Source organism: Sprattus sprattus (genome assembly GCF_963457725.1).
Source record: "Sprattus sprattus genome assembly, chromosome: 18".
In the NCBI taxonomy this organism is placed as follows: domain Eukaryota; kingdom Metazoa; phylum Chordata; class Actinopteri; order Clupeiformes; family Clupeidae; genus Sprattus; species Sprattus sprattus.
Genome location: NC_137916.1, coordinates 27,883,602 through 27,907,554, shown reverse-complemented (window position 1 = coordinate 27,907,554; position 23,953 = coordinate 27,883,602). Strand labels below are relative to the sequence as shown.

Genomic DNA, 23,953 nt, shown 5'->3' with positions numbered 1-23,953 from the left:
ATTTTCGCTCTCACACACACACACACACACACACACACACACACACACACACAGTTTCTCTCTCTTCCTCATCTGTTTACCTTCCGGTTTCCTTTGTGCGTCTCTCTTCATAGCCCCCTATTTCTGCTGGTTTCCTACTTGTCTGTCTGTCTGTTTCTCTCTTACCTTTCCAGTCCTTTTGTCCCTCCCCCCCTCACACACACACACACACACACACACACACCCCCTCTGTCTTCACACCCTGCCCCATCCCTGTCACTCTATTGTGTTTGTCTTTAATGGCTCCCTCTGCAGAGGTGTGGTTCAGTGGTTTCCATCCCCCAGGCATGGCCGCCGCAGCATCCCAGCTCTGGTGACTCATTGCTGGGGAAGTCTGCCGCCCGCTCCCCTGCCACCTACACGCATGCCGGAGCTTCCTGGTGTGGTGCGGCAGATCCGCTGGCGATGCTGTGACGGCTGACCTACTCGCTCGCTCTCTCTCTCTCTCTGTGTGTGTGTGTGTGTGTGTGTGTGTGTGTGTGTGTGTGTGTGTGTGTGTGTGTGTGTGTGTGTGTGTGTGTGTGTGTGTGTGTGTGTGTGTGTGTGTGTGTGTGTGTGTGTGTGGTCCTAAGGAAATGTCACATCCACTCAGGCACAGGGGGATGCGTTGCTCTCTTTAAGGGCTTCATACCTTCCTGACTGACAGTTTGTGTGTGTGTGTGTTCATATGTCTGTGTACACACACAGCAGTCCCCATCAGTGTCAGTGGGGCTCACTGACCTTTTTAAAATGGCTTCGTCTGGTTAAATCTTAGAGACGGAGCTCTGTTTCCCCTGACTCTCTCGTGCGCGAGAGCAAGGAGGAGATGGAGAGAAAAAGGGAGGAGATGGAGAGAAAAAGGGGAGGAGATGGAGAGAAAAAGGAGGAGATGGAGAGAAGAGGGAGGGGAAAGAGAGGTTAGGAAGAAGGCAGTGAGAGAGAGAGAGAGAGGTGGAGGAGGAGAACCCCGAAAAAGCTCATGGATATTTCATACACGCCGGGGGCCTGCCGTCTCGTGTTCCTATGGCGTGTGTGAGTGCTTGCGTGTGTTTTGTGTGTGCCACAGAGCTTAAGAGGACTGTGTGTGTGTGTGTGTGTGTGTGTGTGTGTGTGTGTTGGATTCACTCCTCCTGTCCCCTTCCTGACGTGGAAACGTAAACCTGAGCACTGAATTAGGGAGTGGTTTCTTGTTACTCATGTGTGGATGTGCTTACACACACACACACACACACACACACACACACACACACACACACAGTCTCATGTTAGTGGGAGTAGTGTGAGATGAGCAGTGGAAGGGCTTGCCAGCCTTCAGGCTCCGCTTCATTTGGCTTGTCATTCAGACAGGAAGTGCCGGCTGATAAGGTCTCACAGTGCAGCATTACAGTGGACACCGAGCTCATCACACACACACACACACACACGCACACGCACACGCACACGCAGCATTACAGTGTGACACCGAGCTCATCACACACACACACACACACACACACACACGGCGCACACACACACACACACACACACACGCAGCATTACAGTGACACCGAGATCATCCCCTCCAGCGTCTCGGGCTACTCTCATAATCACATCCTCTCAGGGAGACCTTCTCTTGCTGCAAACACACACACACACACACACACGTGTGTACACATGCACACACACACACACACACACACACACACACACATATGTATGTACACATGCATGTAAACACACACACACGCAGATAGTAATTCATGCACATCCAGTCATGCATGCTCATAGACACTCATAGACTTTATGTACACACATTTGTACCTATGCTTGAACGCAATCACGCACACACACACACACACACACACACACACGCACACACACAGAGACAATAGGCATTCCTGCAGCAGGTATGATGAGAACAGTGGAGTCTCACCTTCTTTAAGCAGACACCTCAGCAGAACCCTGATCTAGGCGTTCAGTCTGGGTTTTAGTGCCACTGGGGAAATGTAATGAGCAAACACACATTTTTTTCAGGACTATTTTTAGCTAAAAATAACCCAGCACCCACCCACGAGAGCTTGGCTTCCCCCATATGCATAGAAAAAAGCTCAGTTGTTCGATCTCCTCCCTGGCTTGAGCCTGGGATGTCTCTCGTCTAGCGTACGCTGTCAATCACACTGACAGTTATCTGTCAATCACCAGTCTCCCCAGCTGTGACCATGCGCTCGGACTCCGCCCAGTCTGAGCGCGGCCGGTTTCGTGAGAGACGGGACTCGCGGTGCGTGGGGGATGTAGCCGCGAGAGGCGAGAGGCGAGAGGCGAGACAGCCCAGCGGTCGGAGAAGAACCCAGACGGTTGCCTCACAGAGCCAGCTGTATCCGCCGTCTCGCCAGTTTGTGAAATCGACTGTTTCGTGATTACGGGTTTCAAAAAAGGATTATTGGAAACATGTTATGGCACCTTGTGATCCGGCATATTTTGATCATTGTCAGATGGAGGTGATCATACCATACCTTATTTAGTTGCCATACATGGAATTTGGTGAGTTCGAGAGGACGTTTGATGGTATCGACAACATTATGGTTAATTGCCTGTCTTATTTTCAATCACACCGGCTTTCAGCTGGTTTTTAAACACTATAACACAGCTATACACACACTCCTGGCCCATGCACTGTAATCCCCTCCACAGGCAGTGAAAGGGTTAACCTGGCCGGCAGCTGCTGATGAGTGATTTGTGATAACACCAGACCAGACTGTTTGGCCTCCGCTCAAAGGGCTTAGCTTAGCGACGGAGCACGGGCCGGCCCGGGCCTCAGACAGGCCTCCAGGCCCCCCGGCTACAGCATGCCGCGTCGCGCCACCCCAGAAACATTTCACACACACACACACACTCGCGCACACACACAAAAAACCTCAGCTTGGCTGTCTGGCCCGCGTGCTTGTTTATCACAGCATGGACGCCCTGACTGACCGACTACCAGATTGGTTTTAGATTTTTAGCTTTTTTTTTTTCTTTTGTAATTGTTGTCGTTGCAATGTGGTGTTTCCTGCCCTGTCACTCACTCATTCTGTCATCGCTGCTTGATGTATGATTGCGAACGGACCGACAGGAAAACGTTTTTTTTTTTTTTATGAAATAACAACCTTCCCATGGCGTGCTCCGTCTCTCCAACGAAAGTCAGAGCGCAGGAATGTGTAGCCATCTGCTTGCCAGTACAGGAACTTCTTTTCCACTTCCTCTCTCTCCTCCCTCTCTCTTAGTCTCTCTCTCTCTCTCTCTTTCTTTCTCCTTCTCTCTCTTTCTCTCTCTCTCCCTCTCTCTCTCTCTCCCCTCCCTCTCTCTCTCTCTCTCTCTCTCTCTCTTTCTTTCTTTCTTTCTTTCTTTCTCTCTCTCTCTTTCTCTCCCCTCCCTCCCTCTCTCTCTCCCTCTCTCTCTCTCTCTCTCTCTCTCGCGCGGCTGCGTTTCATGTGCTCGGCTGTTTCTCCACGCCAGGCTCGCTCCCGCCTTGAGAGCGTTTTATGAGCGACTCATTACACCGTCTGAAGCCACAGCCATAGCCCCCACACACACAGACGTGATTCACTAAAGTACAATTTCTCCGTCTTTGGTCTTCTGAGATCATTAAGGGCCGCTTTTTAGACACTGAGCTCTACTCTAGGCCTACTGCAGTTTAGAGGAGATGGATGTATGTACACAGAAGAAAGAAGTATGTACTTCTCTAGGCCTACTGCAGTTCAGAGGAGGCTGATGTACACAGAAGAAAGAAGTAGCCTATGTACTTTGGAAAAAAAACTGATGAGACCTGAGTACGCCAGGCATTACTGATACAGCAAAATGGTTAAGATGCTTTTATTTGTTTCCTCTTCCGTCCCTTCTGTGGTCTCTCTTCAGAGGACACAGGGGCTTTGCAAGCCAACTGGGTCAAAATGACCAAACAGTTAAAGCCCTGACTGACACTGGACATGATGCCTGTCAGACTGTTCGGCCTTGTCACTGTGTCTCAGATGATTGGCCCTAAAGGCGGCTGCTTTGTTCTGCGTTGGTGTCACATTGTTGCTCAAAATGTACTCATAGCAATTCATGCTCCCTTAATGGTTGCGGTGTTGCCAAGCAATTCACACCCAGTACAATAGGCTTGCGTAAAAAAAGGCGCAAGTCTAGAAAATGGGCCGACGCACGCAACACGTGAAAAGACGTGCAAGGGCCGCGCAAGGGGCTTGCGTGGCCTCTTGCGCGTACACTTACGTCTCTGACCATAAATCAGCCTTAAAGTGCTCCTCTAATCTCTGAAGCACACTAAAAATAAAAATTCCCTAATTTTCATGGCAGGCTGCATGACACCATAGTCCCCAGAAAGACACAAGACTCATCTTGCCTTGCACTTCTCTCGTGCCGCTCTCTCTCCCCGAGCTGCTGCTGCTGCTGCTGCTTCTTCTTATTCTGGCCTGTTGCCATGGCTACAGATGTGCTGAGCTTCATCACAGGAAGCTAGTGACATTTTCTTCCCCTGTGCGAGAAGATCGATGCATCTGAGAGCTCGAGGAGGAGCGTACGCCCCTCCCATCCTCCTCTGCTTTCTCTCTCTCTCCCCCTCCTCGCAGCTGTAGTGACCAGCAGCGCAGGCCTCCATCGCATGAGGACACCTTTGATCAGCGCCTCGTTTCGCATGCAGCCTCGTGGCCCCCGCCGAGCAAGGCAGCTGGTTGCCCCAGCAACGCTTATTGGGCTTTGATGGACTGCTCGTGTCTAGGGGAGAAATCCAGTGCAGGAGTCATTGCCCTCATTTGCTCTGTGTCTCTCTTTCTCTTTCTTTCTCTATCTATTTCTATTTCTCTCTCGCTCTCTTTCTTTCTTTCTCTTTCTATTTCTCTCTCGCTCTCTTTCTTTCTTTCTTTCTCTTTCTATTTCTCTCTCGCTCTCCTTCTTTCTCTCTCTCTCGCTCTCTCTCTCTTTCTTTCTTTCTTTCTTTCTCTCTCTTTCTCTCTCTCTCTTTCTCTATCTATCTTGTTTTTGTTGTCTATCTCTCGCCCTGTCTTTTCTCCTGTGGCCCTGGGGCCCACTCTCAGTCTCTCTCATGATGTTTCATTCTTGCCTGTTCTGTTCAGTCTTCAGCTCTGCCTCTCTCCCTTCCTCTGCTTTGCTCTCCACACCTCTTCTCTCATTTGCCCTCCATTTCTCTCTTTCCTTCCCTCTCTCGCCTTCCCCCTCCCTCTCTCCATCTCTTCTCTCTCCCTCTTTCCCTCCCTCTCTCTCTCTCTCTCTCTCTCCCCCTTCCTCTCTCTCTCTCCCTCTCCCCCTCCCCTCTCCCTCTCTCTCTCTCTTTCCCCCTTCCCTCTCTCCATCTCTTCCCTCTCCCTCTTTCCCTCCCTCTCTCTCTCTCTCTCCCCCTTCCTCTCTCTCTCCCTCTCCCCCTTCCTCTCCCTCTCTCTCTCTCTTTCCCCCTTCCCTCTCTCCATCTCATCCCTCTCCCCCTTCCCTCCTGCCCTGCTCTCCATCTCTGTCCTGTGTGTTGGAGCTGGCAGACTCCCACGCATGCCTGGTCCACTTTGCCTTAATGAGCCGTTCCCTTCAGCACTGCACCGCACACACACACACACACACACACACAGCCGCACCTCGGCTCCCGTACGGGCAGAGACACACACACGCGGAGAGGAGACAGGGGAGCGCCCCGGTGTCATATTCACCGCATCTGTCACACCACCTGAGCGTCACGCACTGCGTCTGTGCAAAAAAAGTCCCCTCACTCAGCGCAGTGCAATCACCCTGAAAGGAGAACGAACGCCGCGTTTGAAACCGTCCAAGAGCACATGACGTGCAGAGAGCACATCACTTCATACCAGCGTCGTCCCGGGAGCTTTCTTTCTGCTTACACTTGCACTCGCTTCCTTTAGTTCAGGCATTATTTTTTTTTCCCATCGTTTTAAAAACAACATTTCCTAATTCCTAATTATCAGTAAGTCGTTCCAGCCCGGCTTGGCTCTAGTGAAGCAGTGCCTTTTAAGCATTAATCACCTCACTGTCCTTCACATTATTCTGTGGATGTGTGTGCTAGCGTTTAGAATAACACACACCTGGAAGTGTACGAGGCGAGAGCTGGACAGATTCTTCTCCTCCTCCTCCCACACCTCCATTTGTAAACAGTGAGCGCCATTGAGATAAAGATATCAGCGGTCGGTCGCACAACCTCTTTTCACTGCAGGCTCTTAGTAACTCATACCCGTCCATTCAGTGGAAGTACATATTGTAGGTCTGTCAGAGAATTGTGGCAATGTTATGATTGTATTGATCAGACAAAGGCATTTCTTTGAAACGTCCTTGGTAATGGGGAACGTCTCTATGCTTGTTGTAACTGCCTTTATTGATGCACTAAGTGGCATTGTGTGTGTGTGTGTGTGTGTGTGTGTGTGTGTGTGTGTGTGTGTGTGTGTGTGTGTGTGTGTGTGTGTGTGTGTGTGTGTGTGTGTGTAGCTGTGTTATAATGTTTCATTGCAGTAGGAGTAAATCATTGCCGAATTTGCCTTTTCCACCCCCTGAGGTCATGGAATGCTACAACTTCAGGCTCATGATGGCACACACACACACACACACACACACACACACACACATGGCATTCATGTATTAGTCAAATGAGCCTGCAGCCTATCCAAGTCCACAGGGCGGTTCAGAATGCCAAGGCCCTTCGGCCTCTACTCCTCGCTCCCCCACACGGGTCAGGAATCTTGGAGTTCGGACCTGCAGTCCTCCTCGCTCAGGCATGGCACAGCAGCCGCCCATCAATCACGTCACAGCCTCTGGACCTCAATGCCAGATTGTTCTCTGGTGTCCTTCTGATGCAATCACACACACACACACACACACACACACACACACACACACACACCAGCCAACACCACCCCACCCCACCCCCCACCAAGCACCCAATGCAATCACACACACACACACACACACACACACACACACACACACAGCCAACACCCCCCGCTCCCCACCAAGCACCCATCAGCAACAGCGACACAAAGACTTTTATGTGCTTTCATTTGCACACACGGAGAGGGATACAGAGAGGCAGAGAGATATGAGGAAGCACTGGCTGTCCAGCTGATTTATGCTTATGGGGCGACTCCAGGACAGCCCGTATACACCCTAATGTTCCCAACAGGCTCGGGCTGTAGATCAAGGACCCCATCTTGTCACTTATTGCGACGGGCTCCGATTTGGTGCAGCAAGGCCTGTGGCTCTGTCTCTCTAACTCTCTCTCTCGCTCTCTCTCTCTCTCTCTCCGTCTCTCTCTCTCTCTCTCTCTCCTCAGAGAGTGGGGCATTGGCGCCGATAATGTTGAAATGGTGGTGCGCTTATAATCAGATTCTGCTCGTGTCTTAATCTGCTGCGGATTTATACATCGGGACTGAAATGCTGTCGAGTTGTTTGTGATGTTTAGTTGGCCAGGCTGTGCGAAATTGACTGACCTGATTGTGTTATGATTTGATTTTGTGTCAGTCGCTGATCGATGTTTCCTCTCTTCTCTTGCAGTATTATGTGCCAAGAATCTAGCAAAGAAAGACTTCTTCCGTAAGTACATTTTGCTACACGCACACACACACACACACACACACACACACACCCCAGATGAATAACTGAATAATTGATTCCCATAGTGTATTAAAAATGTTCATTTGCATTCATTTGACAATGTCTCAACAAGTTTATGAGGATAAGCAGAAGAAGAAGAGTTTAGCAGAAAGGAGCATCACAGCAAACGATTTGGGGGGGCGGCGGGGGGGGGGGGTCTTTTTTTTTTCTCCAAATGGAAACCCAGGGTACTGGCTCATTGGTCTGTATCAAATATATTCCCCCAGTGAAATTCAGAATAATGAGCATGCTTCTCTCCTCTCTCATTCTCCCCATTAGCCCTTCTACAGAAGGCTGTCTTTTGAATACCCCCCCTCACCCCCCCCCCCCCCCCCCACCCCCTGCACAGGGGAGTGTGCATCACTCATTCAGAAGCCTCTGATGCAATTGAGATTTCACCCACGGGCTGATTGTTAATAAGCATATTCTGGTGCTGAGACTGGCACTCTTCCTCTGTGTTGTGTGGACTGAATGCCACTTTGGCGTGTGGCGCTGCCATCCTCACCCTCCCCGCATCAAACACACACACACACACACACACACACACACAGGCCCTATTCAGTGCCAGACTGTCCTGGCTGCCTACAACAACGGGTGCCAGCGCCCCCTCCTCCCCTCCCCTTCCCTCCAACGCGCGACCCACATATGCAGAGTACCCTTGATGTGAGACTACATCTGCGGCCTACATCCACGAATGCCCATTTAGATCCGGGCTGCGGGCGTCCACATGATACGCTCTGATCATAGAGACCCCCCGGTGCACTGGAGAACATGTGAGATTGGAGATGAGGAGAGGCGCAAGGGTTTAAGAAGCCGCGCGCCAAGACGCAGGGAGCTGCCAGGGTTGTGTGTGTGCCGGGCCGGCCAGGAGTGATTTCCCAAAGAGACAGAATGAAAATGATGCCAGCTTTTTCTGCTTCCATCTCGTCTGCACTCTCTTTCTGTCTTCCTCTCTCGCTCCCCCCACCCCTCTCTCTTTCTCTCTCTCTGTCTCTCACACACACACACACACACACACACACACTCTGTCTCTCCATTTCGCTTTCTTGGTTTCCCTCAATTTGCTGTGGGCTCTCACTATTGATGATGGTTGAAATTCCTTTTGATCGAGGATAGATGAACGTTACAGGATATGGGAGCGTCTCACTGCAGATTCCTTCCAGTCCTTGAAACTTCAAAGTTTCAAACCACTCATTGAAAGCGAAACCGAGATCAAATTACTTTTCAGACACTTTTGAGCCCTTTCTCTGAAGAGAAAAAAGGGGGGGGGGGGGGGGGGGGGGGGGGGGGAAGCAACGCTGGCCATTTTTGATGATGTCACTTTGGTGAGGGGTTTTGGCAATGACCTTCTGTCCTGTGAGCTGGATTTAAAAAAAAAAAAAAGACTTGATGTGAGAGTTTACCTTTTCATCCTCTGTTGTTTTTTCTTGTCTTTCTGCGACACAATTCAGGCTCATGTGTTTCTGTCACAGGGCTACCTGACCCTTTCGCCAAAGTCGTTGTTGACGGCTCAGGTCAGTGCCACTCGACAGACACAGTGAAGAGCACCCTGGACCCCAAGTGGAACCAGCACTATGACCTGTGAGTCCAAAACAACCAGCACTGCCACTACATACATGTCCATACACATCCAAGCACTGCCACTACATACATGTCCATACACATCCAAGCACTGCCACTACATACATGTCCATACACATCCAAGCACTGCCACTACATACATGTCCATACACATCCAAGCACACGCGTTATGACCTGTGAGTCCAAAACAACGAGCACTGCCACTACATACATGTCCATACACATCCAACGCACACGCGTGTGTCAAAGATGAAAAGGTTCTTGTTCTTGGGTGTAAAAAAAAAGAAGTTCCATCACGTTTTTGATCCACTGACACTTCAGCTAATTTCACTCTCTTAATAATCTTCTATTTTCAATCACTAAATAATCTTCTTATGCCCACGTTAATAGCCTGAATGGTTGATGTTTGCTAATCCTAGTAGTTTGCTGAGGTTTGCCAACGATAAAATACTAATGTGTTAAAACTGCTGGCTGACACAAAATGATTAGTAGGATTATTAAGCAATATAGCACGAGTGGGAGTTGGAGTGGGGTAGGTAAGGGATAATCCCACGGGTGGTGTTCAGCCGTAGTTATCATTAACGCGAATTTTTCATCACGGAGTGATTTATTATTAGCTGTGAAAAGTCACGTAACTGTTGGTATGTTGACGAATAACCTATAGCATGGAACGTCTCTCATCAGAAACAGCCAAATTACGCGATAGAACCCAATTGTTTTATAGTGTCTCATATCATCATCACTTTTAATAATGTGCTAACAAACACTTCTGTTTCGTCAGGTACATTGGCAAGACAGACTCCATCACCATCAGCGTGTGGAACCACAAGAAGATTCACAAGAAGCAGGGCGCCGGCTTCCTGGGCTGCGTGAGGCTGTTGTCCAACGCCATCAGCCGACTCAAAGACACCGGCTGTGAGTCAGTCCGCATCACCACCTCACAGAGAGTAGAATAGCGTTACAGCAGCCAGAGAAGGATCGGGTGCCGGGTATCAATCGTGCATTATTTAATCATTGATGCGTGAAAAACACTTTGAAATTATTGGTCGGCGACTAGGATAGATGCATTAGTGTCAGGACGCTAAAGTAAAAGCTTTACTATTCCAAGTAAAACATGGTATAGTATTATGGTATAGTAGTTTATCACAACACTTGATGACCCCAGGTATTTGATCATATACTATGATATACTTGACTAACGTTAGTGTAATAATCATTCTGATTAACTAAATCCGGTATGGCTAATCAAAAGTGTTACTGCTGACTAAACTCGAAAGGTCACTGACTTTAGGTTGCCCACTTTTAGACCCAGCTTTACCCTCCGTCATCATTCCACCAAGTAATGTAAAGTGTTGCCAAGTAGGGAAGTTATGTCTTAATTCTAATTCTTAATTCTACTCTCCAGTCCCATGGCATTGACATTGTTCGGTCCATGTAAAAGCTGAAGCCTAGCAGGATGCATTGTGTTTATTGGACAAAAACATGATTGAATTTGACTTCAACTATTCTAGAAATTTCACCCACATTTGTTTTTGTTTGGATAATGCACCTAGCGCGCCCTTGTGCCTGTTAGACGTTATTGATCGACCTCCCACAAACACAAACCGCAGCCATCTATCTAGTGCAGTGCTGAGACTTCTGACATTCTTCCGGTCTTAACACGCTTCCTCTGCTCCCACCCCGTCCCCACAGACCAGCGTTTGGACCTATGCAAACTCAACCCCTCAGACAGCGATGCAGTACGTGGGCAAATAGTCGGTAAGTATCCTCTCGTTCCGCAAAACACAACTGGTGTAGCGCATGATGCTGAACTGGCAGTTTGTTGTGCAGCACTCAACACGATGAGTATGTTGCTTTCCAGTGAGCTTGCAGACCAGAGACCGGATCGGCAGTGGGGGGCCAGTAGTGGACTGCAGAGGCCTGTTAGAAAATGAAGGGTGAGTCTCCAGAAACCCTACCCTCCCACCCCTTACTCTCATAAGCTCTCTGTGTATGTGCTGCCACCTAGTGGTGGCCCCTTGACCTACCCCTGAGCGGAATGCAACCAGTGGTGGGTCTTGGCAATGTTTGCTGTCATTTAAGCTTTGGGTGAGCAGTTTTGGGTCAGCAGCCTTTGGCCTAGTATTTCAGCTAAGTGTTAACCAATGCACAGAGATGTCTGGTTTACAGAAAGTGGGGGGGGAAGCTAAGAAGCTCAGACATTTGGTTGTGTATTGATTTGGAGAATTGTTGAGAAGGCAACAGTAGGTGTGATTGTGGGGGTTGTGTGCGACAGTGGTACAGGGGGTAGAGAAGGTTGCTAGCTTGATTCCCTGTCGAAGCGTTCTTGAGCAAGACACTGAACCCCTAATTGCTCCTGATGTGCAGTGTGCTATCAGTGTAGGTGTAAAAAATGTGTATACATCCTTGTAAGTGGCTTTGGATATAAGAGTCTGGTAATTGACTAAATGTAAACGCAAATGTGTGCCTTTCCCGCAGCACGGTGTTCGACGACTCGGGGCCGGGCCGGCCTCTCAGTTGCTTCATGGAGGAGCCGCTGCCGTACACAGATCCCACCGGAGCCGCCGGCGGGGGCAACTGCCGCGCCCTGGAGTCGCCCAACCAGGAGCAGAGGCTCCAAGCACAACGCGTCCGCAACCAGGACTCCCGGGGCCACGCACACACTCCCCAGAACCGACCACACGGCACCCAGACGCCCGAACTTCCAGAGGGTTATGGTGAGTTGCGTTTCGACTCACGACACTAATCCTCCCTCGGAGTTGTCTTGCTTTAATGGTGCTTTCACACTAGAGCTATTGGTGCGGACCAGGGTCCGCTTGAGGCGTTAGTTCAGCTCATTTTATTTTGTTGATGTGAAAGTCTGGTACGAATCAAGGGACCTTACGGGTCTGGTGTACGGTCCATTTGAACTTCAGTGTGGTGTGAAGGTAAACACCGTGACCATGACCACAGATGGATCCAAATTCTCCCACATCACCGTTAAATGTGAAATTAGTTAAAAACATTAGCAATTTTCTAAAACGTAAAGAATTTCGTGAATAGTGGCTAGAGGACGGCTACGGTTAATGCATCTCAACATGCACACACCATGTCGGTCACACACCCACGTCTCTAGCAAGCCATTAGTACACAACTTATTTCTGTTTAGTGTACTGTTAAGTAGTGTCTGTGGCTCACAGTCAAACTGAGCTTTTTTTAAACACTTACTGAAGTGCAGCAGGAATGAAGGGACCCTCCCTAGCGGTCCCTTGCTGTCTTATTTGAGCCAGCATGACGATGGCTGCTCACATTGTAGGAGGTAGACAAGCTTCACTTCACTCGCTCAATGGCCCACAGATACCCCTCACTGATCCAACAGCATTGTAGCGCTTTGATTACAATTGGATCCACCTCATTGCAACTGCTAATTGCCTACAATGGCAGCGGGGACACTACAAATGGTCTGGGCCATACCACTTGGGATAAGGTGTTTTTAACAAACCTTTAAAATATTATTTATGTATTTCATAGGTATTTCTTGATTGATGATCGTGAGGAAATACTATGTTTGTGTCTCAGAGTCTGTTTTGTCATTGTTGTATTGTTTGGTTTTTGCGTTTCCTCTGTGTGTGGAAATGGTGCTGGCCGCCATGTATATATGTTCAGTGTTCCGTTTAGTTTGGTTAGTCTAGTCTTGACAGGTGTGTGTGTCTATGTTGACCCTTCTTTGACTGCTGATTGTTGCCCTCTCTTTTTAAGGTGAGGCAGAACAGGCATTTTTAATAGAGTTGGACTGTTGCATGTTGTCCTTTACTACGTTGAGAGGCTTAGCAGGTGAATATTCCTAGAGACTGCTGCTGTCCTCCGTTAAGTGAGAGGCTTAGCAGTTCTCCTGGATAGCCACAAACCCACATTTTTTTACGGCAACCGAGGCTCGGTCCGTCGCACGCTGCAACACCAGAGCAACAACACTCAGTGAACCGTGCCACACACATTCCACACTCCAGACGCTGTGGAGCTTGCGAGATGTCTGAAAAGAACGGAGAACAGCAGCAACATGAAATGTTGATATTGCTGCTGTACCAGTTGAGGTGTGCCATCTGACCTTTTGACCTTTGTGTTGATGTTGTGTCTACAGAGCAGAGGACCACGGTACAGGGCCAGGTCTACTTCCTGCACACACAGACCGGCGTCAGCACCTGGCACGACCCCAGGATACCACGGTAAGACCTTAGATTCTTACCCCCTCGTTCAGCACCAAACCAAATGACTGAAATACCTCTGCTGATTTTTGTTTACCTTCACTGGACGAGCTATCCTTCCTGACTGTGATTTGTGATTGTGTTTTTTAACAAGCCAATTCTAGCTTCTGACAAAACTAACTGTCATAATCAACAACCACCTCCTAACACTGATCTACACAGTTGTTGTTCAGTTTTGAGGAAAGTTGCTTGTTAAAGCCAGAGAATAGAGTCGCGTGAATGAGCCGTGCCCAAACTGGCATGAGAAACAATGCAGTTCTGCTTTTCTCTTTCAATTATGAGGAAGTGTGAGCGTGAGATTAGGAAGAGCTGTTAAAAAAAACTGCACGCTTCACATCATTCTTACATGGTGCGGCGTTCAAGTGGCTTGACTGATAAGGAATGGGGTTGGTAATATCAGTATTGCTGTCTTGAAGGGAAGAGTCTGATCAATGACTACATCTAAGTGTAGATTTTAAGGAATTGAAGAAACTTTACCTAGAAAGCTTAGACTGCTTAAAATGTACCATTATCCATACCTTCCACGATAAAGTGGATATTGTGAAATGATATACTTTTTTTGGGTGATATTGCACGGTTATATTATTGTTACAATGCAGTTGTGTGTATTTGGCAGTGCAGGGGTTGGTTTGGTCGGGTTGGGTTGGGTTGGGTGTCTGTCCGTGTGTGTGTCCTTGGGTGTGTGTGTCCTTGGGTGTGTGTGTCCTTGTGGGTGTGTGTGTCCGTCCGTGTGTGGGTGTGTGTGTCCGTGTCCGTGTGTCCGTGTGTGTGTGTCTGTCCTTGGGGGTGTGTGTGTCCGTCGGTGTGTGGGTGTGTGTGTCCGTGTGTCCGTGTGTGTGTGTGTGTGTGTCCGTGTGTGTCTGTCCTTGGGGGTGTGTGTGTCCGTCGGTGTGTGGGTCCATGTCCGTGTGTCCGTGTGTGTGTGTCTGTGTCTGTCCTTGGGGGTGTGTGTCCGTGTGTGTGTGTGTGTGTGTGTCTGTCCTTGGGGGTGTGTGTGCTGCGTGTAGTGAGCAGTGCCACTGTGGTTGCCCCCTCCAGGGACCTGAACAGTGTGAGTTGTGAGGACCTGGGCCCACTGCCGCCGGGCTGGGAGGTCCGGAGCACGGTGTCAGGAAGGATTTATTTTGTGGACCACAATAACCGAACGACACAGTTCACCGACCCCCGGTTACACCACATCATGAGGTAAAGGCCCCAAGGCCGTGCGCCCCCCCCCCCCTTTCCATGAACTGGATGCAACACACTAGCGAGCGATGTCACTGACCTTGCACCCGTCACCCTATGACAACTTACCCAATCTGTTATGAATAATCATATTTACAACGTGTCATGATTGTTTTTTTGGACTTACATTTTTTGAATGTTTATGGAATTTATTTCAATTAATGATTTACACAAGTTAATTTCTCAAACCTTAAAAATCTCACTTAGAACTCATAAATAATCAGTAGCTGGATCTAACCATAACTGAAACACACTTTACTGAATGTGTGTATTGTATGTGTAACATGCCTGTATTGTTGCTTGCACCTCTGTCTCTGTCTCTGTGTGTTTGTGTGTGTGTGTGTGTGTGTGTGTGTGTTTGTGTGTGTGTGTGCTACGCACCTATAGCCAACAGTCTCAGGTGAAGGAGTCGACGCAGGCGCTCCCGGTGCAGATGGAGGTGCCGGTGGAGGAGGGCGGTGAGGGTGAGATGCCTGTGCGCTACGAGAGAGACCTGGTCCAGAAGCTCAAGCTGCTCCGCCACGAACTCGCCCTCCAGCAGCCGCAGGCCGGCCACTGCCGCATCGAGGTGTCCCGCGAGGAGATCTTCGAGGTATTCGCCCCGGCACCCTCACACCTCATCTATCCCACTCACAGAGACTCACACCAGAGGGTCCACATGGGGCTTCAGAAAGATAACAGTGCCTGTGAACTTGTCTAGACTCCTCAGTAAGCTAGACACACATGTGCTGAGATTGTGAGAAAGGCTGTGTCATAGTCGTAGTTTATCTTAGTGGTTCATAATCATGTCTCAAAGAATCCCTGACACCTCGACACATCTACACATCTTCACATCTTCACATTACCGTCCTGCCCATCACCTCAGCTCACTTTACTGCTAGACTTACAACAAAGAGACCACCTGTGGATTCAGAAAGATGATGAAAGTGCCAGCTATCTCCTCTGGTTTTCTCATTAAACCACACACACACACACACACACACACACACACACACACACACACACACACACATACCCACACACGTGATGAGCTTGTGTTGCAGGCGGTGTCTTTGAACTTATGATTTGTGTGTGTTGGTTGTCTACAATCATGTCTGAAATAATCTTATTGAGTCTTGACTGGTGCTGCCCACAGGAGTCCTACAGACAGATCATGAAGATGAGGCCCAAAGACCTGAAGAAACGGCTGATGGTGAAGTTCCGTGGAGAGGAAGGCCTGGACTACGGGGGCGTGGCCAGGTAAGGTGCACTTTCACTCCAACTGGAGCTGAAAGCAAAGTGAGACCAAATGCAGATGATTCATTCAGAATCAGAATTGTGTTTATTGCCAAGTAGGTTTACACCTACCTGGAATCTGTTTTGGTGAATAGGTGCATACAGTAAGCATAAAAATATACAAACACAATAAGTACTACACATAACATAAAATATACAAATTGTTAATAGATTCAAAGGAGCAAAACATGTGTGTAATATATTTCATGCACTCATATGCACACAAATAATATGCAGTTATTCTATCAAGTATATTTTATTTTCATAGTGTTTTATTTTCTTTAAGTCACTGGGAATGTGGAGGTGGAAAGGAGAGTGAAAGGATTGTTTGTGAGCGAGCGCACTTGTGAGCAGGCTAAGACTGGCTAATCTCATGAAACCACTGGTGCCTGGGTTAACATAGTTTTTGCTCCGTCAACTCTGGCCTGCAGTATTAAGCATTTCATCATCACTCCAGTTCTTGCCTCCTCACACATATCTGTCTCCCTCGCCCCCCCCCCCGCCCCCCCCACACTCTCCCATCTCTCTCTCTCTCTCTTTCCTTATCTCTCTCTCTCCCTCTCCCCCTCTCTTTCCTTATCTCCCTCTCTCTCTCTCTCTCTCTCTCTCCCTCCCCATATCTTGGTCTATTCTTTTTTTCTCTCAGGGAATGGCTGTACCTCTTGTGCCACGAAATGCTAAATCCGTACTACGGGCTGTTTCAGTATTCGACAGACAACATCTACACCCTGCAGATCAATCCCGACTCGTCCATCAACCCCGTGAGTGCAGCTGCTTTAAATCGTTGGGCTCGGCAGATCACCCCATCTGGCACTAATACCCCCGGCATGGGAGGGGGGGGAGGGCTTACAGATGGAGCGCCTGTCTCCTCATTTGTACCCCGGAGGCGCCTCGCCGAGACCGCTCCTTCCACTTGCCCTCTCGTTATGTTGCTCTCTTGCTCGCTTTCTCTCTCTCTGGTGCTTCTTTTTTATCCCTTCCTCTCTTTCTCCGATGTGCTGTCACCTGCTTTTCTCTCCTCCTCCTTGCCTTCTCCTCTCTCCTGCTGTTATGGTCTCCCACTCCGTAGCTCAGGCTTTCCTGCTGTCAATGTACGGACCTTCGATCTTTATCGATAAGCTTGACTGTCTGCCTTTGTGCTTTGTTGTCTTTTGCTTTTTAATCGTTTTATTTGGGCGACAGTGGTTCAGGAGGTAGAGAAGTCATTTAATAATCAGACGGTTGCTAGTTCGATTCCTCCCTGTCGAAGCGTCCTTGAGCAAGACACTGAACCCCTAATTGCTCCTGATGTGCAGTGTGCCATCAGTGTAAAATCTGTATACATCCTTGTAAGTCGCCTTGGATCAAAGCGTCTGCTAAATGACTTAATGCAAATGTAAACCATTTTGGTCTGAAGCACTCTCTCCCTCTCTCCCTCTCTGTCTCTCTCATCCCCCTTTCCTTCTCTCATCATCCTCTCTTTTCTCCTCCTCTCACAGGACCACTTGTCTTACTTCCATTTTGTGGGGCGGATCATGGGCCTGGCTGTGTTCCACAGTCACTACATCAACGGCGGCTTCACGCTGCCCTTCTACAAGCAGCTGCTGGGGAAGCCCATTCAGCTGGGCGACCTGGACCTGGTGGACCCTGAGCTGCACAAGAGCCTCGTCTGGATCCTGTGAGTGATGTGCCCACCAGCGCCCCCTGGCTTTCGCACCTGCTTGCTCACTCCAGTTTTCATTCTCATAGACAAAGACACACACGGACACACGGACACGCACGCACACGCACACGGACACACGCACACGGACACACGCACACGGACACACGCACACGGACACACGCACACGGACACACGCACACGGACACACACACACACACACTCACACGGAAACACACAATTATCCACTCCCACACTTGCTTACTCGCTTACATTCTCAATGTCCATCCATTGTCATTGGCATTGACTTGCACCCTCATTCCCACTTAGTTGCACTTACTCGGTCTGTCATTTGCTGTCAAGCTCACATATCTAGAGGCTCCCGCCATGTCCTGTCACACAGATGTCACTCACTGTCACCCACTTGTCTTCATGTCCCTGTCCCATACTCATACAGCCACTCACACACCTAGTATCTGTCAATCATCATGTTGTCGGGTGTGTTTTTTTTTTGTCCTGATCTGCAGGGAGAATGACATCACGTCGGTTCTGGACCACACATTCTGCGTAGAGCACAGCGCCTTTGGCAAGTTCCTCCAGCACGAACTCAAGCCCAACGGCAGGAACATCCCCGTCACCGAGGACAGCAAGAAAGAATACGTGCGGTATGATGCTTAGCGTGTAGAAAGAATACGTGCGGTATGATGCTTAGCGTGTAGAAAGAATACGTGCGGTATGATGCTTAGCACTTGGAACTTGAAGTGTGGGATAGGGGGGGACACAGGGACCGGTCACATGCTCTGCTCGCCAAGTTGAACCTTGGCTAGAGTAAGACCTTAGAAATGTTAAATTGTTATTTTTCAATTTCTAGGGCACACAGTTTTCTAATAATATAAGAATCAGTGACAGGATGAAAGGTCTTAACTGGCTTAACTGAAGTCCTATGTTTGATCGTTTAATTGTTTTATTGGTCTGGAACATCTGCTTATCTCAAGTCAATGCCCCTGACTTTAGATATATGTCAGCCTGAACGAAAGCAGCTGCCTACATATAGACCTTACAGCCCTAACAAGGGCTTAATGTGAATGCTGGCCAGTAGGGGGCACCAGACCACTTGCGCGGGCGTTCTCCGCGTGCTTGTCTCTGGCGTGCCCTTCTGTTTTTCCACTGCCAGAGTGATTGAGAGAGGCCCTAACGCGCAGGGAGCTTTTAAGCAGAGCTGAGGTAAAAGGCCGTGCATGTTTGGTTTTTTTCCCCCCGTGAGAGTGGTACGGGCCCTGACTGGCTGCGTCAGCACGAGAGCAGAGGGCACTCTGGGGGAGAGAGGGGAGACAGGGGTCATGGTGGAGGCGCTCGGGGGGGGGGGGGGGGGGGAGAGGGGAGACAGGGGTCATGGTGGAGGGGGCGGCTGCACAGGTGTAGATTCATAGAGGAAGGGGGAACTTCTCAGCCAGAACTGGGAGGGAGGGCCATTTATCATTGCGAGTGAAAGCCAGCTTATCTGCAGCTTGTTTTGAATGTGAGACTGTGTGTGTGTGTCTGTCTGTGTGTGTGTCTGTCTGTGTGTGTGTCTGTCTGTGTGTGTGTCTGTCTGTCTGTGTGTGTGTGTGTGTGTCTGTGTCTGTGTGTGTGTGTGTGTGTGTGTGTGACTGTGTGTGTGTGTGTGTGTGTGTGTGAGACTGTGTGTGAGAGAGACTGTGTGCATGTGTGTGTGAGAGAGACTGTGTGCATGTGTGTGTGAGAGAGACTGTGTGCATGTGTGTGTGTGACTGTATGCGCGCGTGTGTATGTGTGAGAGACTGTGTGTGTGTGTGTGAGCGACTGTGTGTGTGTGTGTGTGTGAGAGACTGTGTGCATGTGTGTGTGTGACTGTATGCATGTGTGTGTGTGACTGTATGCATGTGCGTGTGTCTGTGTGTGTGTGTGTGTGTGTGAGCGTGTGCGTGTGTGCATGTTTGTCTTGTGGGTGGTCTGACGGTGGTCCTTGTCTCTGACAGGCTCTATGTAAACTGGCGGTTCATGAGGGGCATTGAGGCCCAGTTCCTGGCCTTGCAGAAAGGGTTCAACGAGCTCATCCCTCAGCATCTACTCAAGCCGTTCGACCACAAGGAGCTGGAGGTAAGGCTCGCCTGAAGCCGGAGCATAAACACACTGTATCCGTTCTGTCTGGAATCTAGCTTGTGCTCTTAGACTTATGACTAATGGCTCTTATTCCGACTTCAAATATGTTGGACGCTACTCGTAAATCGCATTAAGTGGTCCATGGAAGGACATGCCAGTATTGTGGTCTCGGGTCTCAGGTTGGAGTGCAGCCTCGTAGTGTTGCTACGTTTTAATTTAGCGTTTCAGTGCAGGTGTTAAAAGTATAAATAACATCCCATCATCATTGGTCATAATAATCGTTCATGGCACTCTTCTGCCTGAATGGAAAACTTTAGCTTAGTTTTATATTTAATGCTTTAAGGCCAAATCGATTTACTGCTTATTTCCTATTATTCGACTTCAACGTTTATGCAAATAGAGCTCGATTCTCTCACACGCTTTAGAACAAAACAACACTTAGAACAACACTTAAGAAAAAAACAAAAATGACGCAGGAACACACTGTTGGCCTATGCGTATTCTCCTCTTGACTTAAGTGTATAATTAACGCACCGTGGTGACGGTGAAGTGTTTCGGGCGGAGAAGACCCACAATCTTTTATTATTATTTATAATGCATGAAGCGTTGAATGAATATTCTGCCCTTGGCTTGTGTGCTTTTCAGCGACTCTGAGGGCTGTAGTCTGCCATGCAACACTACAAGGCCAAACACCATATCACCTTCTATGTCCGCAGTAGGCATATTTTTAGCATTATTATAAATGTAAGAATCTACTGAAATGACATTATATTGTTTCAATTGACAATGCAATATAAGGAAACTATATTAGGCCTAGGCCTGGTTATAGTACATAGTTAATCATGAGGTGAACAAGTCATCCATTACACGTTTGCAGACACCTGGGAAAACGACTTTCATTTTTGAAGCCAGCAATCATCCACACTCTCTATCACAGTCTCAAACACACACACACACACACACAGTCTCACACACACACACACACACACACACACACACACACACACACACACACACACACACACACACACAGTCACACAGTGTCACACACAGTCTCATCCACACTCCCTGCCAGTCCTCATCAAAATCATTAGAGCGCTGACTCTCAGAGGGTCGTTCCAGAGGGTGTCTGGTGGGTTAACTCAGCGGTCAGCGGTGGCAACTTGCCTGATTGCTTGATTACTAATTAGTGTTCAATAATAGACTATGCAACACAATCTTAAGCTTAAGAGACATAAAAACATGCATTTTCACGTACCTTTTCCTCAGCGGTGAGTTTAAATAATGAATCTCAACACCGTCAACACATCTCTGTCAACAGACCTAGCAAATTGATTCGGTTAATTGACCTGATAGGATTAATTTGATGCATAGAAACAAAGGCTTTCATTTGAGGCTATTTGTTATGCTGTTCTCCCCTTGCATTGATTTCCAAAGTTAAATTCTGGTTTGTTTTCCCTGCATTTTAATGACATTTACCATATGAATGAGAAGATCCACATTCAGCGTTTCCCCGACTGCCAAAATTAGACACGGGTCGGGTGTAACAGTTTTCCTCTATTAGAAATAAATCAGACCTTTTTCATTCTGAAGTTAAGCGCCGTGGGCATGATTGGAGCGCGTAGGGGATAATACGCGTAACTGAACTGCATGCAAAAAAGGACTGGCGCTCAATAGGAGAATACAGCCCTTATTGATTTAATTTCATAATATAACCCTTTAGTTTAGTTCTCTAATAACTTATCTGTGCATTATCTAGCTCTTTTTAGGCTGCATCATTTCATTTCATTTCATTATATTATTCTCTTGTTTATAGCTCCTTTGGTATTTAGGTTGTCTATCTGTCTGCAAGCAAATTTCCCCCGGCGGTATAGCAAAGTATTACTCATCTGAAACTCTGATACCTCATTATTTTGCTGAAATCTGTGTCTGTGTGTCTGTGTCTGTGTGTGTGTCTGTGTGTGTGTGTGTGTGTGTGTCTGTGTGTGTGTGTGTGTGTGTGTGTGTGTGTGTGTCTGTGTCTGTGTGTGTGTGTGTGTGTGTGTGCGTGTGCGTGCCCGTGTGTTGCAGCTGATCATCGGTGGTCTGGGGAAGATCGACCTAAGCGACTGGAAGTCGAACACGCGGCTGAAGCACTGCGTCGCCGACAGCAACATCGTGAAGTGGTTCTGGCAGGCGGTGGAGTCCTTCGACGAGGAGCGGAGGGGCAGGCTCCTCCAGTTTGTCACCGGATCCACGAGGGTCCCGCTGCAAGGCTTCAAAGCACTGCAAGGTGGCTAATGCATGGGCCAAGATGGCACACACACACACACACACACACACACACTCACACTCACACTCACACTCACACTCACACTCACACTCACACTCACACTCACACTCACACTCACACTCACACTCACACTCACACTCACACACGCCATGAGCCTGCAGACAGTCACAGGCACTTTTAAAATCTGTCATACAGGCAAATTCTTAGACTTTAAAGTTTGCTAACGCACAAATGACAATATGGTACTAAGGTGCAACATGTGAGCAGACAGACAGACAGACAGACAGACAGACAGACAGACAGACAGACAGACAGACAGACAGACAGACAGACAGACAGACAGACAGACAGACAGACAGACAGACAGACAGACAGACAGACAGACAGACAGACAGACAGACAGACAGACAGACAGACAGACAGATTTTGCTCGAGGCCTGACTGCTGGCTCATGCCTGAGGAGAGTGTAGAAACACAAACACTCTTTTCTCTCTCTGGAGCCCAAGTGACCACGCTGTCCAGTGTCTGCTGTCTCTGCTGTGTTCCTAGCGCTCCGTGTAATTGATTATGCTCAGAGCAAGACTCCAGGGAGGGTGAGGGGTCGCCTTCAAAAACATGCCCAATCAGACTCAGACAAATACAGACACACTTAAAAAAAAAAAATCAGGCACAAACTGACTATTTATATATAACCTTGTGGGATCACAGAAATGTAATTAAAGAAAACATCAGTCCTCTTCCCAGAATCCCTGGGAGTAAGAGCTTTAAGAGTGCCTTCTTCGGCCTAAAAGAGGAGTTTCAGCCCCCCCCCCCCCTTCTGCATTGTTTTTAAGCAAGAGGTCCCTTTGCATATTGACGCTGTGTCTTAAGAGGGGGTTCATGCAGGCGTACTTCATATATATGGAGCATATAGTGAAGAGTATAGTGATGTATAGCGATGGAACAGTATGAAGATATACTAGTTTCATAACATCCTCCACACGTATATTTGTAAGACTTAAATGGCCGTAATTGGGAAAGCTCACAATATTTGACACTTCTACCCAAATCTTACTGCACAGTGAAAGCACTGCGATCAAACTAATTTGAAACAGTATGTTCACTCCACTATTATTTAACAGCCTTGTTTTTAATTAGCTGTTGACTGTTCCAACACTATCTGCACATCGTGTCTTAAACGTGAACCCCATAGTCTCTTCCCACTGTGTTGTTAGTTGTTAAAAGTTCGTTGGAAGTTAATTGCTCCCGTATGTGGTATGATTTGTGAAGTGCGGGGGAACAGTGTTGACTAGAATGTATTCTGGTAAGGCTCTACAGGTTCTGCAGGCCCAAGACTTTTCACTATCCACTTGATTGATGCCAACACGGACAACTTGCCTAAAGCCCATACATGGTAAGAGAACGTCCAGCAGTATGTTATCATATGTAATGTCTTCACCTTCAGCTTACCCTTATAGCTATCATCTTTAATTATAATTTAAGGCGCTATGTTGGGGCAAGTTTAACAGACTATTAGTGGTGGAGCGTGTAGTTCTGTGGAAAAACAAGCGTTGATTTAAAACGAAACAAAAAAAACAGTATGCCTTTGCATGCCCTGACTGATTGGGAGATGTCATAAGATACACTCGCCATTGTGAAACTTCATACGGTATACGTGTCGACCACTATGAGTTTTTGTCGAGGTGGTTGTGGCGCTCTGTCTACATTAATGTGTCGACCACTTTGAGTTCTTGTCGAGGTGGTTGTGGTGCTCTGTCTACATATATGTGTCGACCACTATGAGTTTTTGTCGAAGGTGGTTGTGGCGCTCTGTCTACATTTCACCGTTTCTCTGCTTTCACTCCCACAGCTTCAACCGCATCGACATCCCACCTTACGAGTCATACGAGAAGCTCTCTGAGAAGCTCCTGACTGCAGTAGAAGAGACCTGTGGTTTTGCTGTGGAGTGAACCCCAGCCCACCACCCCA

At 48.3% G+C, this 23,953-nt stretch overlaps 1 protein-coding gene across 2 annotated transcripts in view; it reads left to right on the top strand.

The window, feature by feature from the left end:
• The window catches only part of smurf1 (SMAD specific E3 ubiquitin protein ligase 1), a 36,760-nt gene extending 12,807 nt beyond the window's left edge, over positions 1-23,953 (top strand). Inside the window, exons 2-18 of one of the 2 annotated variants that reach the window (XM_080856314.1) lie at positions 7,534-7,572; positions 9,084-9,213; positions 9,995-10,128; positions 10,906-10,971; positions 11,075-11,150; positions 11,692-11,930; positions 13,331-13,415; positions 14,493-14,639; positions 15,066-15,270; positions 15,814-15,917; positions 16,600-16,714; positions 17,432-17,610; positions 18,120-18,257; positions 19,590-19,710; positions 21,784-21,985; positions 23,303-23,378; positions 23,835-23,953. In XM_080856314.1, the coding sequence (XP_080712440.1) occupies positions 7,534-7,572; positions 9,084-9,213; positions 9,995-10,128; positions 10,906-10,971; positions 11,075-11,150; positions 11,692-11,930; positions 13,331-13,415; positions 14,493-14,639; positions 15,066-15,270; positions 15,814-15,917; positions 16,600-16,714; positions 17,432-17,610; positions 18,120-18,257; positions 19,590-19,710; positions 21,784-21,985; positions 23,303-23,378; positions 23,835-23,934 (2,156 nt within the window). In that variant the 3' untranslated portion in view covers positions 23,935-23,953. The remainder of the gene's footprint in view (positions 1-7,533; positions 7,573-9,083; positions 9,214-9,994; positions 10,129-10,905; positions 10,972-11,074; positions 11,151-11,691; positions 11,931-13,330; positions 13,416-14,492; positions 14,640-15,065; positions 15,271-15,813; positions 15,918-16,599; positions 16,715-17,431; positions 17,611-18,119; positions 18,258-19,589; positions 19,711-21,783; positions 21,986-23,302; positions 23,379-23,834) is intronic. The other variant, XM_080856313.1, reaches the window with a different exon arrangement.